Source organism: Scyliorhinus canicula, chromosome 20 (genome assembly GCF_902713615.1).
Source record: "Scyliorhinus canicula chromosome 20, sScyCan1.1, whole genome shotgun sequence".
NCBI classification, from domain to species: Eukaryota; Metazoa; Chordata; class Chondrichthyes; order Carcharhiniformes; family Scyliorhinidae; genus Scyliorhinus; species Scyliorhinus canicula.
Window position 1 is genome coordinate 96,956,457 of NC_052165.1, and position 15,650 is coordinate 96,972,106.

Below are 15,650 nucleotides of genomic sequence, written 5' to 3' on the forward strand. Positions count from 1 at the left end.
GTGTGTGGGGCTGGGATGAGTGTGTGTGGGGAGTGTAATGTGTGTGTGCGGCTGGGATGAGTGTGTGTGGGGAGTGTAATGTGTGTGTGAGGCTGGGATGAGTGTGTGTGGGGAGTGTAATGTGTGTGTGTGGCTGGGATGAGTGTGTGTGGGGAGTGTAATGTGTGTGTGTGGCTGGGATGAGTGTGTGTGGGGAGTGTAATGTGTGTGTGTGGCTGGGATGAGTGTGTGTGGGGAGTGTAATGTGTGTGTGTGGCTGGGATGAGTGTGTGTGGGGAGTGTAATGTGTGTGTGTGGCTGGGATGAGTGTGTGTGGGAAGTGTAATGTGTATGTGTGGCTGCAACATATCAGCCTCCCGAGTGTCAATCACAGTCCTGGCGAATCCCGCACCATGGTCCATTGGAATTGATTGTGTTCCAAATGACGTAGGTACGAGCCCCTTAATAGTCGCTGAATCGGTCCCAGGGAGGCACCAGTGTGGCTGTTGTGAATCCTGCCCCAGTGTCAGGAATGGAGAATCCTGCCCAATATCAGGGGGTCTGCTGTATTAATTGTGGTTCTGAAGCAGGCTGACATGACCCAGAGGCTCGCAAACTAAACTATCACATGAGGCTCTGGCTGATTGAATATTGGCCATCTGCAACGGCTTTCAACTCAACACATAAACTCATCATCGTTAGGTGGATTTTGTGATTACCCATTCACATTTACGCAAAAGAACAAGACCATGCTGTGAAAATGCAACAACTTCCAGGCACTAACTTTGTAGCAGGAAGAACTATTGTCATGTGAGAGTACCTTTAAGAAATGGGTGTTTATCAAATAGCTGCAGTGATGTCAGAGTGTGGGTGGAGCTGGACTGTCTGTCTTTCACTTCCGTTTTGTGCGCAAGCAGCTACACTGTTTTAGTTTTGTTTTGAGAGCTGAACAGCTGTAAGGATCTCTCCCTGCCGGCTACAGACTGACTTCAGCTCATTTGCAGATTTCAAAGTGGTACATGTCTCAGTAGTGAAGTTAAACCTGATGTCTTTCTGTAAAAAAGGGTTCTTTTTTGACTTATGGATGTTGCAAGGAAAGATTAAGCGTTACTTATAAATAGGGCAGCACGGTGGCGCAGTGGGTTAGCCCTGCTGCCTCACGGCGCTGAGGTCCCAGGTTCGATCCCGGCTCTGGGTCACTGTCCGTGTGGAGTTTGCACATTCTCCCCGTATCTGCATGGGTTTCGCCCCCACAACCCAAAGATGTGCAGGGTAGGTCAAATTGGCCACATTAAATTGCCCCTTAATTGGAGAAAATGAATTGGGTATTTTAAATTTATAAAAAAAAGAGTTACTTAAAGAGGACTGTATTCTTTGGGGGATTTATTGGTGTTGATAGATGTTAAGATGTTTACTGTGGGTTTATAAAGTGTTAACTGGTTTCATAAATAAACATTGTTTTAATTTAAAAGTACTGTTGATTTCTGGTGCATCACACCTGCAGAGTGAGCCCCTGTTTCTCCATAACCACAATCTATTAAAAGCTGTGGGTCAATTAAAAGCTTTAAATTGAGCGGTGGTAGATATAGGACAGATGTCAGAGGCAGTTTCTTTACTCAGAGAGTAGTAGGGGTGTGGAACGCCCTGCCTGCAACAGTAGTAGACTCGCCAACTTTAAGGGCATTTAAGTGGTCACTGGATAGACATATGGATGAAAATGGAATAGTGTAGGTCAGATAGGCTTCAGATGGTTTCACAGGTCGGCGCAACATCGAGGGCCGAAGGGCCCGTACTGCGCTGTAGTGTTCTATGTTCTATGTCAGGTGAACGCCATGATACACTTTGGGGTTCTCTAAACACTGGCCCATAACACAATAAACAAGGAGTCTATAAAATTCCATAATGGGCTATTAGCGGGTCAGACAAGAGTTTTACAGAGGACAATGGATCTTGATTGAATTATCCTGGCCGGACAGGAGTATCCTGTCTATTCTTCTTAATGAGTTTGAGTCTGGATGGGACAATAGATGGGCCATATACCGATTACTCAGTGATAGTAGAACCAGTATAAAAGCTGGAACGTCGGAACAGATCTTCAAATGACTTGAGAGTCCCCCAGGCACAACTATTGCAAGGAGATAGTACCCTGGGTTCCAGACCCAGAGAACTCCACATGGAGTGATCGTAGCCTCCTTCATTAAGCACGGGTAATGCCTCGAGCTCGCCTGTGAGCCTCAGTCATGTTGTGTGGCAGCGAGAGAATTGTGAATAAATTTGGGTTGAATTGTGAATCTGTTTCTGACCTTTGTTCAACTCCCAAATAAGGACAGCTGAGTAGAATGTTTTAGTAATCAACTGACCAAAGTGTCTGATAATTTACAGATCACATGACATTCATTGTCATTGCATTCATGAAGTAAAGGGGGAAGGGGTGTTGCGTATCTGGGAATAGATTATTGCATGTTCTCCGCCATGTTGGGCAAGACGGTAGCACAATGGTTAGCACTATGGCTTCACAGCTCCAGGGTCCCAGGTTCGATTCCCGGCTGGGTCACTGTCTGTGTGGAGTCTGCATGTTCTACCCGTGTGTGCATGGGTTTCCTCCGGGTGCTCCGGTTTCCTCCCACAGCCCAAAGACGTGCGGTTTAGGTGGATTGGCCATGCTAAATTGCCCTTAGTATCCAAAAAAAAAGGTTAGGAGGGGCTATTGGGTTACGGGGATGAGGTGGAGATGTGGGCTTAAGTGGGTGGATGCAGACTCGATGGGCCGAATGGCCTCCTTCTGCCCTGCATGTACTATGTGAGGTGCGGTGATGTGAGCAGCGTGTTTGTGTGGGCTTTGTGAAGATCTCCACCTTGACTGTGTAAATAACACCCTCAATAAACCTCTCACTGTGGTTCAGAAGAACCCAGAGTGTGGTGCCTGCTGATATTTTCTCTTTGCAGCAACTAAGAAATATAATACTGAGACGGGGCGGGGGGGGGGGGGGGGGGGGGGTTCCATCAGTAAGGGACTCGATGGTTCTGAGGATGAGGTGGAAATATGGGAATTGAAGATTGCCACGTTGGATGAGTTGTGATCTATTGAATGGCAGAATAGGTTCGAGGGGCTGAATGGCCTATTCTTGCTCTGCGTTCCTGTGTCCGTATCATAGAATTCCCTACAGCACACAATGTGGCCACTCGATCCATCAAGGCTGCAACCACCCTCTGAAACAGAACCCGGCTCTCTCTGTCTCTCTCTCTGTCCCTCTCTCTGTCTCTCTCTCTGTCTCTCTCTCTGTCTCGCTCTCTGTCTCTCTCTCTGTCGCTCTCTCTCTATCTCATAGAATTTACAGTGCAGAAGGAGGCCATTCGGCCCATCGAGTCTGCACCAGCTCCTGGAAAGAGCACCCTACCCAAGGTCAACACCTCCACCCTATCCCCATAACCCAGTAACTCAGTAACCCCACCCAACACTAAGGGCAATTTTGGACTCTGAGGGAAATTTAGCATGGCCAATCCACCTAACCTGCACATCTTTGGACTGTGGGAGGAAACCGGAGCACCCGGAGGAAACCCACGCAGACACGGGGAGAACGTGCAGACTCCGCACAGACAGTGACCCAGCTGGGAATTGAACCTGGGTCCCGGGCCCTGAGAGGCAGCAGTGCTAACCACCCTGGGGTATGTTCCTGTAATGTAAAGACCATAAATTAGACATTCCTGTGACGCTATTTTACCTGCCTCCTGCCCTTCCGTTCCACTGTTCTCCCTGCGTCACGTTTTCGGGAAGAGGAAGATCCCACAGCCAAGGTTTCAAACCTGAGTCAGGGTGGGTGGGGGGGGGGGGGGGAGGGGGTGGGGGGGGGGGGGGGTGAGGGGAGGGGGCCGATATTTATCCTCCGTCACCATCGCAAATAAATGCCTGTCTGGGTTGTTGCGGCATTTTCTGTTTATGGGATCGGGCTGTGCACCAATCCTCCTCACCAATCAAAAAGATAGTGAAACCACACAATCGAATAATTAACTATGAACACCCATCCTGCTACTCTCTGTGGTCAAGAATCGGTGTATATAAATGTCACACATCTCCTTTGCTGCAGTCTCAGAGTCCTCAGCCAGGGACCTCGGTGTGTCATCCTGCCTCAGGTAAGGAGGGAGGGTGATGTGGGGGGATACTGAACCGGCTTCAACTCTGGGAGCAATTCTCCACACTCTCCAGGGAGGTGAGTGGACAGGCAGCTGAGGATGGACAAGGTGAGGGGGTCTCAGAAGGGGCAGCGCAGTTGGAGAAATAGAGGGCGGTGGGGGGGGGCTTGTCTCAATCTGCCTTTGCCTGTGTCTGAGTGTGGCAGAGGTCGGGAGGGGAGTGCTGTGCATCAGAGCAGAGGAAAGAGAGGGGGAGAGTTGGAGAGACAAGGGAGAGAGTGAGAGAGGCGGAGTGAGAGATGGAGGAAGGAGGTGTGAGGGGAACAGTGAGTAACAGAGAGCGAGAGATAAAGAGAGAGACAGAGAGACAGACAGATGGAGAGTGAGAGAGAGAGGGATAGACAGACAGTGAGAGAGAGGGTTAGACAGAGATAGACAGACAGAGAGAGGGTTAGATAGAGATAGACAGACAGAGAGAGGGTTAGATAGAGATAGACAGACAGAGAGAGGGTTAGATAGAGATAGACAGACAGAGAGAGGGTTAGATAGAGATAGACAGACAGAGAGAGGGTTAGATAGAGATAGACAGAGAGAGAGAGGATTAGACAGAGATAGGCAGACAGAGAGAGAGAGGGTTTAGACAGATAGGCAGACAGTGAGAGAGAGGGTGAGACAGAGATAGACAGAGAGAGAGAGGGTTAGATAGAGATAGACAGAGAGAGAGAGGATTAGACAGAGATAGGCAGACAGAGAGAGAGAGGGTTTAGACAGATAGACAGACAGTGAGAGAGAGGGTTAGATAGAGATAGACAGAGAGAGAGAGGGTTAGATAGACATAGACAGACAGAGAGAGGGTTAGATAGAGATAGACAGAGAGAGAGAGGAATAGACATAGATAGGCAGAGAGAGAGAGGGTTAGATAGAGATAGACAGACAGAGAGAGGGTTAGATAGAGATAGACAGACAGAGAGAGGGTTAGACAGAGATAGACAGACAGAGAGAGGGTTAGATAGAGATAGACAGAGAGAGGGTTAGATAGAGATAGACAGACAGAGAGAGAGAGGGTTAGATAGAGATAGACAGACAGAGAGAGGGTTAGATAGAGATAGACAGACAGAGAGAGGGTTAGATAGAGATAGACAGACAGAGAGAGAGAGGGTTAGATAGAGATAGACAGACAAGAGAGGGTGAGACAGAGATAGACAGACAGAGAGAGGGTTAGATAGAGATAGGCAGAGAGAGAGAGGAATAGACATAGATAGGCAGAGAGAGAGAGAGAGTTAGACATAGACAACAGAGAGAGAGAGGGTTTAGACAGATAGACAGACAGTGAGAGAGGGATAGACAGAGAGAGACAGAGAGAGAGACAGAGGGATAGACAGAGACAGGCACAGAGAGTGAGAGAGAGCGATAGACAGAGAGAGACAGACAGGGAGAGACAGACAGAGAGAGAGACAGAGGGATAGACAGAGAAAGGCACAGAGAGTGAGAGAGAGAGGGATAGACAGAGAGAGACAGACAGGGAGAGACAGATGGATAGACAGAGACAGACACTTAGAGAGTGAGAGAGAGAGATAGACGGAGACAGACAGAGAGAGAGAAAGTGTTAGACAGAGATAGACAGACAGAGAGAGAGAGCGTTAGACAGAGACAGTAGAAGCAGAGATTAGAGAGATTGAGAGAGAGAATGAGAGACAGTGTGTGAAAGAGAGAGAGAGACAAAGTGAGACAGGCAAATAGAGAGAGTGAATCAGAGAGAGAACGAGACAGAAAGTGTGATACAGAGAATGAGAGGGAGGGAGAGATAGAGAGAAACACAAAGAGAGACAAAAAGAATAATAGAGATAGAATGTTCAAGGCAGAGAAAGTTTGAGAGAGACAGAGAGGCAAAGAGAGAGTAACAGGGACAAACAGACACAGGGACAGAGTGAGAGAGAGAATGATAGATGGAGAAAGAGGGAAAGTGAGATAAAGAGAGACAGATGAATGGTGATGGGGGTCAGTGAAAGAGAGAGGGTGAGACAGCGAAGGAGAATCAACGACAAAGAGAGAGACAATGTATGAGAAAGAGAGACATAGACAGAGAGTGTGAGAGAGGGGGTTAGGCAGAGCGAGTCATAAACAGAGACAGAGACGTAGAGAGTGCAAGACAGTGCAAGGCAGAGAAAGAAATCAAGAGAGCCATCGACAAAGAGAGAGGGAGAAAGAGAAATGTGGAGACGGGAGACAGAGCGGGAGAGACGGTGAAAGAGAATTAGAGGAAGGTACAGCGAGTAACAAAGAGACAGAAAGAGATGGGAGGGAGAGAAACACACCAGAGGCAACGAAGAGAGAGAGAGAATAACAGACACCTGAGACTGAGTTACAGACTGGAATCTAATTGAGGGGTTCGGGGTGCTTTATATATAGAATAACAGATACCCGGGAGTGAGTTACAGACTGGAATCTAATCGAGGGGTTCAGGGAGGTTTATATATAGAATAACAGATACCCGGGAGTGAGTTACAGACTGGAATCTAATCAAGGGGTTCGGGGTGGTTTATATATATAATAACAGATCCCCGGGACTAAGTTACAGACTGGAATCTAATCGAGGAGTTAGGGGTGGTTTATATATAGAATAACAGATACCCGAGAGTGAGTTACAGACTGGAATCTAATCGAGGCGTTCGGGATGGTTTATATATAGAATAACAGATACCCGGGAGTGAGTTACAGACAGGAATCTAATCGAGGGGTTCAGGGTGGTTTATATACAGAATAACAGATACCCAGGAGTGAGTTACAGACTGGAATCTCATAGAGGGGTTCGGGGTGGTTTATATATAGAATAACAGATACCCGGGAGTGAGTTACAGACTGGAATCTAATCGAGGGGTTCGGGGTGGTTTATATATAGAATAACAGACACCCGGGAGTGACTTACAGACTGGAATCTCATCGAGGGGTTCGGGGTGGTTTATATATAGAATAACAGATACCCGGGAGTGAGTTACAGACTGGAATCTAATCGAGGGGTTCGGGGTGGTTTATATATAGAAGAACAGATACCCGGGAGTGAGTTACAGACTGGAATCTAATCGAGGGGTTCGGGGTGGTTTATATATAGAATAACAGATACCCGGGAGTGAGTTACAGACTGGAATCTAATCGAGGGGTTCGGGGTGGTTTATATATAGAATAACAGATACCCGGGAGTGAGTTACAGACTGGAATCTCATAGAGGGGTTCGGGGTGGTTTAGATACCCGGGAGTGAGTTACAGACTGGAATCTAATCGAGGGGCTCGGGGTAGTTCATATATAGAATAACAGATACCCGGGACGGAGTTACAGACTGGAATCTAATCGAGGGGTGTGGGGTGGTTTATATACAGAATAACAGATACCCAGGAGAGAGTTACAGACTGGAATCTAATCGAGGGGTGCGAGGTGCTTTATATATAGAATAACAGATACCCGGGAGTGAGTCCCAGACTGGAATCTAATCGAGGGGTGCGGGGTGGTTTATATAAAGAATAACAGATACCCGGGAGTGAGTTCCAGACTGCAATCTAATCGAGGGTTTTGGGGTGGTTTATATACAGAATAACAGATCCCTGGGAGTGAGTTACAGACTGGAATCTAATCAAGGGAATCGGGGGATTTATAAATAGAATAACAGATACCCGGGAGTGAGTTACAGACTGGAATCTAATCGAGGGACTCGGGGTGGTTTATATATAGAATAACAGATACCCGGGAGTGAGTTACAGACTGGAATCTAATCGAGGGGCTCGGGGTAGTTTATATACAGAATAACAGATACCCGGGAGTGAGTTACAGACTGGAATCTAATCAAGGGGTTCGGGATGGTTTATATATAGAATAACAGATACCCGGGAGTGAGTTCCAGACTGGAATCTAATCGAGGGATGCGGGGTGGTTTATATACAGAATAACAGATACCCGGGAGTGAGTTACAGACTGGAATCTAATCAAGGGAATCGGGGGATTTATAAATAGAATAACAGATACCCGGGAGTGAGTTACAGACTGGAATCTAATTGAGGGGTTCAGGGATGTTTATATATAGAATATCAGAAACTGGGAGTGAGTTACAGTCTGGAATCTAATCGAGGGGTTCAGGGTGGTTTATATATAGAATAACAGATAACTGGGAATGAGTTACAGACTGGCATCTAATCGAGGGGTTCGTGGTGGTTTATATACAGAATAACAAATACTCGGGAGTGAGTTATAGTCTGGAATCTAATCGAGGGGTTCAGGGTGGTTTATACATAGAATAACAGATACCTGGGTGTGAGTTACAGACTGGAATCTAATCGAGGTGTTCGGGATGGTTTATATATAGAATAACAGATACCCGAGAGTGAGTTACAGACTGGAATCTAATTGAGGGGTTCGGGGTGGTTTATATATAGAATAACAGATACCCGGGAGTGAGTTACAGACTGGAATCTAATCGAGGGGTTCGGGCTGGTTTATATATAGAATAAGAGATTCCCGGGAGTGAGTTACAGACTGGAATCCAATCGAGGGGTTCGGGGTGGTTTATATATAGAATGACAGATACCCGGGAGTGAGTTACAGACTGGAATCCAATCGAGGGGTTCAGGGTGGTTTGTATATAGAATAACAGATACCCGGAAGTGAGTTACAGACTGGAATCTAATCGAGAGGTTCAGGTTGGTTTATATATAGAACAGATACCCGGGAGTGAGTTACAGACTAGAATCTAATCGAGGGGTTCGGCGTGGTTTTTATATATATGTATATATATATAGATATACACGAGCTTTACTCTGTATCTAACCCCGTGCTGTACCTGTCCTGGGAGTGTTTGATGGGGACAGTGTAGAGGGAGCTTTACTCTATATCTAACCCCGTGCTGTACCTGTCCTGGGAGTGTTTGATGGGGACAGTGTAGAGGGAGCTTTACTCTGTATCTAACCCTGTGCTGTACCTGTCCTGGGAGTGTTTGATGGCGGACAGTGTCGAGGGAGCTTTACTCTGTATCTAACTCCGTGCTGTATCTGTTCTGGGAGTGTTTGATGGGGACAGTGTGGAGGGAGCTTTACTATGTATCTAACTCCGTGCTGTATCTGTTCTGGGAGTGTTTGATGGGGACAGTGTGGAGGGAGCTTTACTCTGTATCTAACCCCGTGCTGTACCTGTCCTGGGAGTGTTTGATGGGGACAGTGTAGAGGGAGCTTTACTCTGTATCTAACCCCGTGCAGTACGGGGGGGGGGGGGGGGGGGGGGGGGGGGGGAGGAGGGGGGGGGGCTGGGGGGGGGGGGGGGGGGGGGTTGGGGGCGGGGGGGGCCTAGGGGGGAGTGAGGGGAGGGGTTGGGGGGGCGTGGGCTCATGGGGGAGTGGTGGGGGGGGGGAAGGGGGGTGGGGCTGGGGGGCGGGGGCTCAGGGCAGAGTGGTGGGGGGGGGGAAGGGGGGTGGGGCTGGGGGGTGCCCTTTCCAGCCGGTTCATCACCTTTTGGTTGAAAGTTTGAAGTTTTGTTTTCGATTTGCTTTTCGCTTCAGGCAGTTCCCCTTTCAGTGCCTGCTCCTTTTGAACTCTTCCCCTCGTTTATTTGGTTTCTTGAATTGGTTATTTGATTTCTCCAAATCAGGGGTGAAGGGGGCTTTGGAAACCAAAAACGTAAACCCTGGAGAATATCTGCTTGGCGGGAGATCAAACTCCCTGAATCACAGATTTCCCATTTTCTTCATTGGAAAACACACACGCCCTCTTGTTTCTGTGTTCGTCCCCAGTGATTTTTAACTAGGATCCCTGGTGGTGAGTCTCTTACAGCGGTAGAGTTGTGCAGCACAGGAAGAGGCCCATCATGTCTCCATCGGCCAGCAAGCTTCTCTCTATTCTAATCCCATTTTCTGGCACTTGCTCCGTGGCCTTGCTGCTGTGGCATTTCAAGTGCTCATCTTCTTCAACGTTGTGAGGGGTCCCGTCTCTCACACCCTTTCAGGCCACAAGTTCCAGAATCCAACCAGCCTCTGGGTGAAAATAATTCACTCAAATCCCCTCTGAGCTCCTGTCTCCTTATCTTAAATCCGAGCCCCTGATTATTGACCCCTCTGTTAAGAATCATAGACTTTACAGTGAAGAAGGAGGCCATTCAGCCCATCGGGTCTGCACCGGCCCTTGGAAAGGGCACCCTACTTAAGCCAACACCTCTACCCTATCCCTGTAACCCAGCAACCCCACCCAACCTTTTTGGTCACTAAGGGACAATTTAGCATGGCCAATCCACCTAACCCGCACATCTTTGGACTGTGGGAGGAAACCGGAGCACCCGGAGGAAACCCACGCACACACGGGGAGGACGTGCAGACTCCACACAGACAGTGGCCCAAGTCGGGAATTGAACCTGGGACCCTGGAGCTGGGAGGCAGCAGTGCTAACCACTGTGCCAACCGTCCGTCATAAACTTGTACACCTCAATCTGGTCCCCCCCCCCCACCCTCCCCTCGGCCTTGTCTGCTCTAAGGAACCCCAGTCTCTCTGCATCCCTGAAACTCTCCAGCCCAGCCAACATGCTGGTGAATTTCCTCCGCATCCTCTCTCGATCTATCACATCCTTCCTGTAATGTGGTGACCGGGACTGCACACAGTAATCCAGCTGTGATTGAACCAGAGTTTTGTTCAGCTCCAGCATAACCTGCCTTCTTGATTTTTTATTTATTTAGAATACCCAATTAATTTTTTCCAATTAAGGGGCAATTTAGCGTGGCCAATCCACCTATCCTGCACATCTTTGGGTTGTGGGGGCGAAACCCTCGCAGACACGGGGAGAATGTGCAAACTCCACACAGACAGTGACCCAGAGCCGGGATCGAACCTGGGACCCTGGCGCTGTGAAGCCACAGTGCTAATCACTTGTGCTACCGTGCTGCCCACTCTGCACATCTTTGGGTTGTGGGGGTGAGACCCACGCATACACGGGGAGAATGTGCAAACTCCACAGGGACAGTGACCCAGAGCCTGGATCGAACCTGGGACCTCGACGCCGTGAGGCAGCAGTGCTAACCACTGCGCCACCGTGCTGCCCCCTCCTGCCTTCTCTTATATTCTACGTCTCAGCTATGAAAAGCAAGTATCCCATGCCCCTTCTTAAGCATCTTATCTACCTGTCCAGCTGCCTTCAGTGACCTATGGAATCCACACCAACGTCCCTCTGGTCCTGTGTACCTCTGAACACACTACCGTTCATTGTGTAGTCCCTTGTCTTGTTCGTCCTCCCAAAATGAGTCACCTCACACGTCTCAGGGTTAAATTCCATTTGCCACTGTTCTGCCCACCAGATCTACATCGCCCTGTAATCTGACTATCCTCTTCACTATTTACCACACTCCCAATTTCCCTGTCAGCTGTGAACCTGCTGGTTATACTGCCTCCTAATATTTACGCCTAGATCATTAATGTCATAATCACTCTAACATTTTATCTCTCCTTCCCCCTCTACCCCCCCCCCCCCCCCCCACCAGATCTTTCGCCTGCTGTTGACAGGAGCTTTCGTCATGCCAAGCGGTCTGCCCCGCGTCCTCATCTTCTGTATCTTCATCCGGGACGTCATCTGTGACTGCAGCGTGGGCGGCGCCAATGAGTGCCAGGCTGCCAGCTTTGTGCCGGGGTCCAACCTGGCCGGGGAGGGCTACGATGTGGTGTCCCTGCGTGCCAAGGGGGCCTTCATCATTGACGTCAATGCCTGGCTCAAGTCAGACGGCACCTGCACCCTCTGCAGAAACCAGCTGCTGTCCAACGCCCGCCAGCGTCTGCCCCTCTCGCTGGTGGACTGGCGCGTCATGCAGAGCTGCAAACTCTCACTGTCCAGCCGCCTCTTCCGCTCTGCCGCCGAGCTGGATGGTTCCGTCACCTCCGTGATCTCCAATGATTGGAAAGTGGATCTCCCGCTACCCCCCAAGCCCGCCATCACCACCAACTTTATCATGGCCGGTTCCAAGTCCAAGCTGATGGGTTTCGGCACCAGTAGAGCCAAATCAGACCGTTACAGCTTCACCAGCCACGAGTTTCGCTGCCGTTACTACCAGTATCGGGTGAAGGACCAGCCCCTCTTGTCCGCCCAATTCTCCCACGCCCTGGCCAACCTGCCAAAAGCCTTGACCAACGACACCAAGTACCAGTACCAGAAACTGGTGAGCACCTATGGCACCCATTTCATCCGGGCAGTGGAGCTGGGCGGGCACTTCAAGGACGTGACGGCTATTCGGACCTGTGAGGCGGCGTCCAAGGGCTTGACCGCCGAGGAGGTGAAGGACTGCCTGGAGGTGGAGGCTAGTGCCCGGGTGGGTCTGACCATTAACGGCTCAGCGAGGTACCAGCGGTGCAAGGGTCTGGCGCGCTCGCTGAAGCAGCACGACACCTTCCACCAGGCATTCAGCGACCGGGAGACGGAGGTGACCGGGGGCAGCGCCCGCCAGGGGGTGGACCTCTTCTTCTCAGAGGACAAGACGGCCTTCACCCGCTGGGCAGACAGCCTGCCCGTGGACCCTGGCATAGTCCGGAATGAGCTGGAGCCCCTCCACCACCTGCTGCCCCCCAGTGACCCACGGCATGCCAACCTGGCCCGCTACATCAGCGACTACATCTTGGCCAACGCCCTCTCCCAGAACTGCGGAGGGAGCACATGCCCGTCTGGCTCGTTCGCCGACCGTCGCGACCCGTGTTCCTGCCTGTGCCGTGATGACAGCCGGGTGTCCCGGCAGTGCTGTTCCAAGGAGAAGGGTTTGGGGCAACTGAGTGTCAGGGTCAAGGAGGGTCACGACCTCTGGGGCGACTACACCTCAGCCACAGATGGCTACGTCATCGTCAAATATGGCCAGATCCAGGCCAGGACCCCCATCAAGAAAAACACCAACAACCCCATTTGGAACGAGATCTTGATTTTAGGCTTGGCCAAGGCTGAATCGGCGCACCAGTTGACTGTCGAGGTCTGGGACCAGGACAAAGTCCTCAGGGGCGATCTCCTGGGCACCTGCCAGCGACCTCTGACTTCTGGCACTCACAGCGACATCTGCTACCTAAAGTACGGGAGCGTGACCTTTGACACATCCTTCACCTGTGGGCCCCATCTTGGGGGCCCCACCTGTCAGAGTTACGTGCCCAGTCCTGATGGTCCCACCTTCACCACCTACCTGAGGGCCACCAGTACCACCCGACTCCCCATTTCCCCCGTGCCCTCTCCCTCCGAAAACCCTGTCCTAGCCATTGTATTCCCCTAACCTTTACCCTTTCACCCCATTTTCACTATCCTCCAACTCTCTCTCTCTCTGATATCCTTTCCATCTGTTCCCTATCCCTCTGGGAGTGTACCACCAGTGATGGGACCTCCCAGTCTCAATGAGGGTGAGCAGCTCCCCCCCTAAACCCAGCTCCCTCGATTGCTCCAAGCTACATTTGAGGGGAAGTTTTGAAATTAACTCAATTTAGCTTTGAATATCTTCCCCTAGATTTCTGCAGCATCCTCAGCATTACTGTTGAAGTTCAAATGTACCATCAATGAAAATCGTGTTGATTTGCGCTTGCCCCATGTAATCTTATCTTTTCTCAATAAATTTGTTTGAACTACACTTAGCCTGCATTGTGTAATCATTCTGCATGTTGTGCTTGGTTGGTGGGCTGTGGACAAGTACGAGGAGGAGCGTGCCTACCTCAATCTGGTTGTAGGTATCATAGAATCCTGACAGTACAGAAGGAGGCCATTCGGCCTATCGAGTCTGCACCTATCTTCCAAAAAGCAGCCTACCTAGGCCCACTCCCCCCCTGCCCTACACCCATAATCTAATTTGAACACCTTTGGTCACTAAGGGGCAATTTAGCATGGCCAATCCACCTAACCTGCACATCTTTGGACTGTGGGAGGAAACCGGAGCACCCGGAGGAAACCCACGCAGACACGGGGAGGACGTGCAGACTCCGCACAGACAGTGACCCAGCCGGGAATCGAACCTGGGACCCTGGCATTGTGAGGCAACAGTGTGAACCACTGTGCCGGCATTATATTCTGGCCCCCAGCGGAAGGCATGACACAGGGAGCAAGGCACCATGCTGTAGGCGGGGCCATCTGAGGTTGCACATCTGTGTAATGGATGAATGGATGAGGTCAGGCAGTCAGTTTCTGTAGCCAGGTCAACCATGTTCTGTCCCGGATAGAACCGGAGCCAATCTTCACAGCCTTATATTTATTTACAGAACTACACATGACAAGTGTGTGCCTCCTAAAAGTCAACCGTTTTTCACATGCTTCACATGTGCTTCAGTGAGTTCCTGCAATGCACGCACAATTAATATGCAATTAATACACTTCTTTCATTCAGTTTTGTCCTGAACGCGTGTAACCAATTTTTCAATACAAACTACATCAACAACCTCGGTCAATAGAGAGCATTACTTCCAGAGACCCCCCCCCTGCACAAACCCCCCCCCCACCCACCCCTCCTCTTAGTTCCCCGAAGAATTATTTTGCACGTGCAGTTTGTCACAACCCCCTGGGCTGCTGTACGATCAATTCGAGGCCCATTTGCCCCCGAGTCGCAACAGATTGGAATTCAATTGATTTAAAATATCAGAGGTCAGAGGCCAATAAACTACAATCAGATTGTTTACTTTCTTTTTCTAAATGTTTTTTATTGGGTTTTTGAATAAGGTATATTTACCGTTATGTACACAGGATAAGAAACGTATATATATATATATATAGAAGAGAAGGGCATACCCAAACATACCAAAGAAAATAAATAGTACATAGTAAAAAAAAATACAATAAAATATGAAATAGAATAACTGGAGGGGTATTGTTCATCAGCTCGACAGCAGCAACTCTGTACACCTGGCAAAATTACTTATAGCACATAAGTAGGCGACTGTTTGCGGGGGTGGGGTGAATGGGGGGGGAGGGGTGAATGGGGGGGGAGGGGTGAATGGGGGGGGAGGGGTGAATGGGGGGGGAGGGGTGAATGGGGGGGGAGGGGTGAATGGGGGGGGAGGGGTGAATGGGGGGGAGGGGTGAATGGGGGGGAGGGGTGAATGGGGGGTGAATGGGGGGGAGGGGTGAATGGGGGGGAGGGGTGAATGGGGGGGAGGGGTGAATGGGGGGAGGGGTGAATGGGGGGGAGGGGTGAATGGGGGGGAGGGGTGAATGGGGGGGGAGGGGTGAATGGGGGGGGAGGGGGAGAGGGGGGGAGGGGTGAATGGGGGGGGAGGGGTGAATGGGGGGAGGGGTGAATGGGGGGGAGGGGTGAATGGGGGGGGAGGGGTGAATGGGGGGAGGGGTGAATGGGGGGAGGGGTGAATGGGGGGGGGGGGAGAGGGGGGAGGGGTGAATGGGGGGGAGGGGAGAATGGGGGGGACGTGGGGAGAATGGGGGGGTGGGTGAATGGGGGGGGAGGGGTGAATGGGGGGGGGGGGAGAGGGGGGGAGGGTGAATGGGGGGAGGGTGAATGGGGGGAGGGTGTGAATGGGGGGAGGGTGAATGGGGGGAGGGTGAATGGGGGGAGGGGTGAATGGGG

At 50.5% G+C, this 15,650-nt stretch overlaps 1 protein-coding gene across 1 annotated transcript; it reads left to right on the top strand.

Moving 5' to 3' along the window:
- Nucleotides 1–11,642: 11,642 nt before the first annotated feature.
- LOC119954827 (perforin-1-like) lies at nucleotides 11,643–13,712 on the top strand. The gene has a single exon (XM_038780370.1). It carries the CDS (start codon nucleotides 11,643–11,645, stop codon nucleotides 13,362–13,364), a length of 1,722 nt encoding a protein of 573 aa, XP_038636298.1. The 3' UTR covers nucleotides 13,365–13,712.
- Nucleotides 13,713–15,650: the final 1,938 nt, after the last annotated feature.

What these genes read in the sequence shown, in the direction of transcription:
- LOC119954827 (XM_038780370.1), top strand. Translation starts at nt 11,643, where the DNA reads ATGCCAAGCGGTCTGCCCCGCGTCCTCATCTTCTGTATCTTCATCCGG.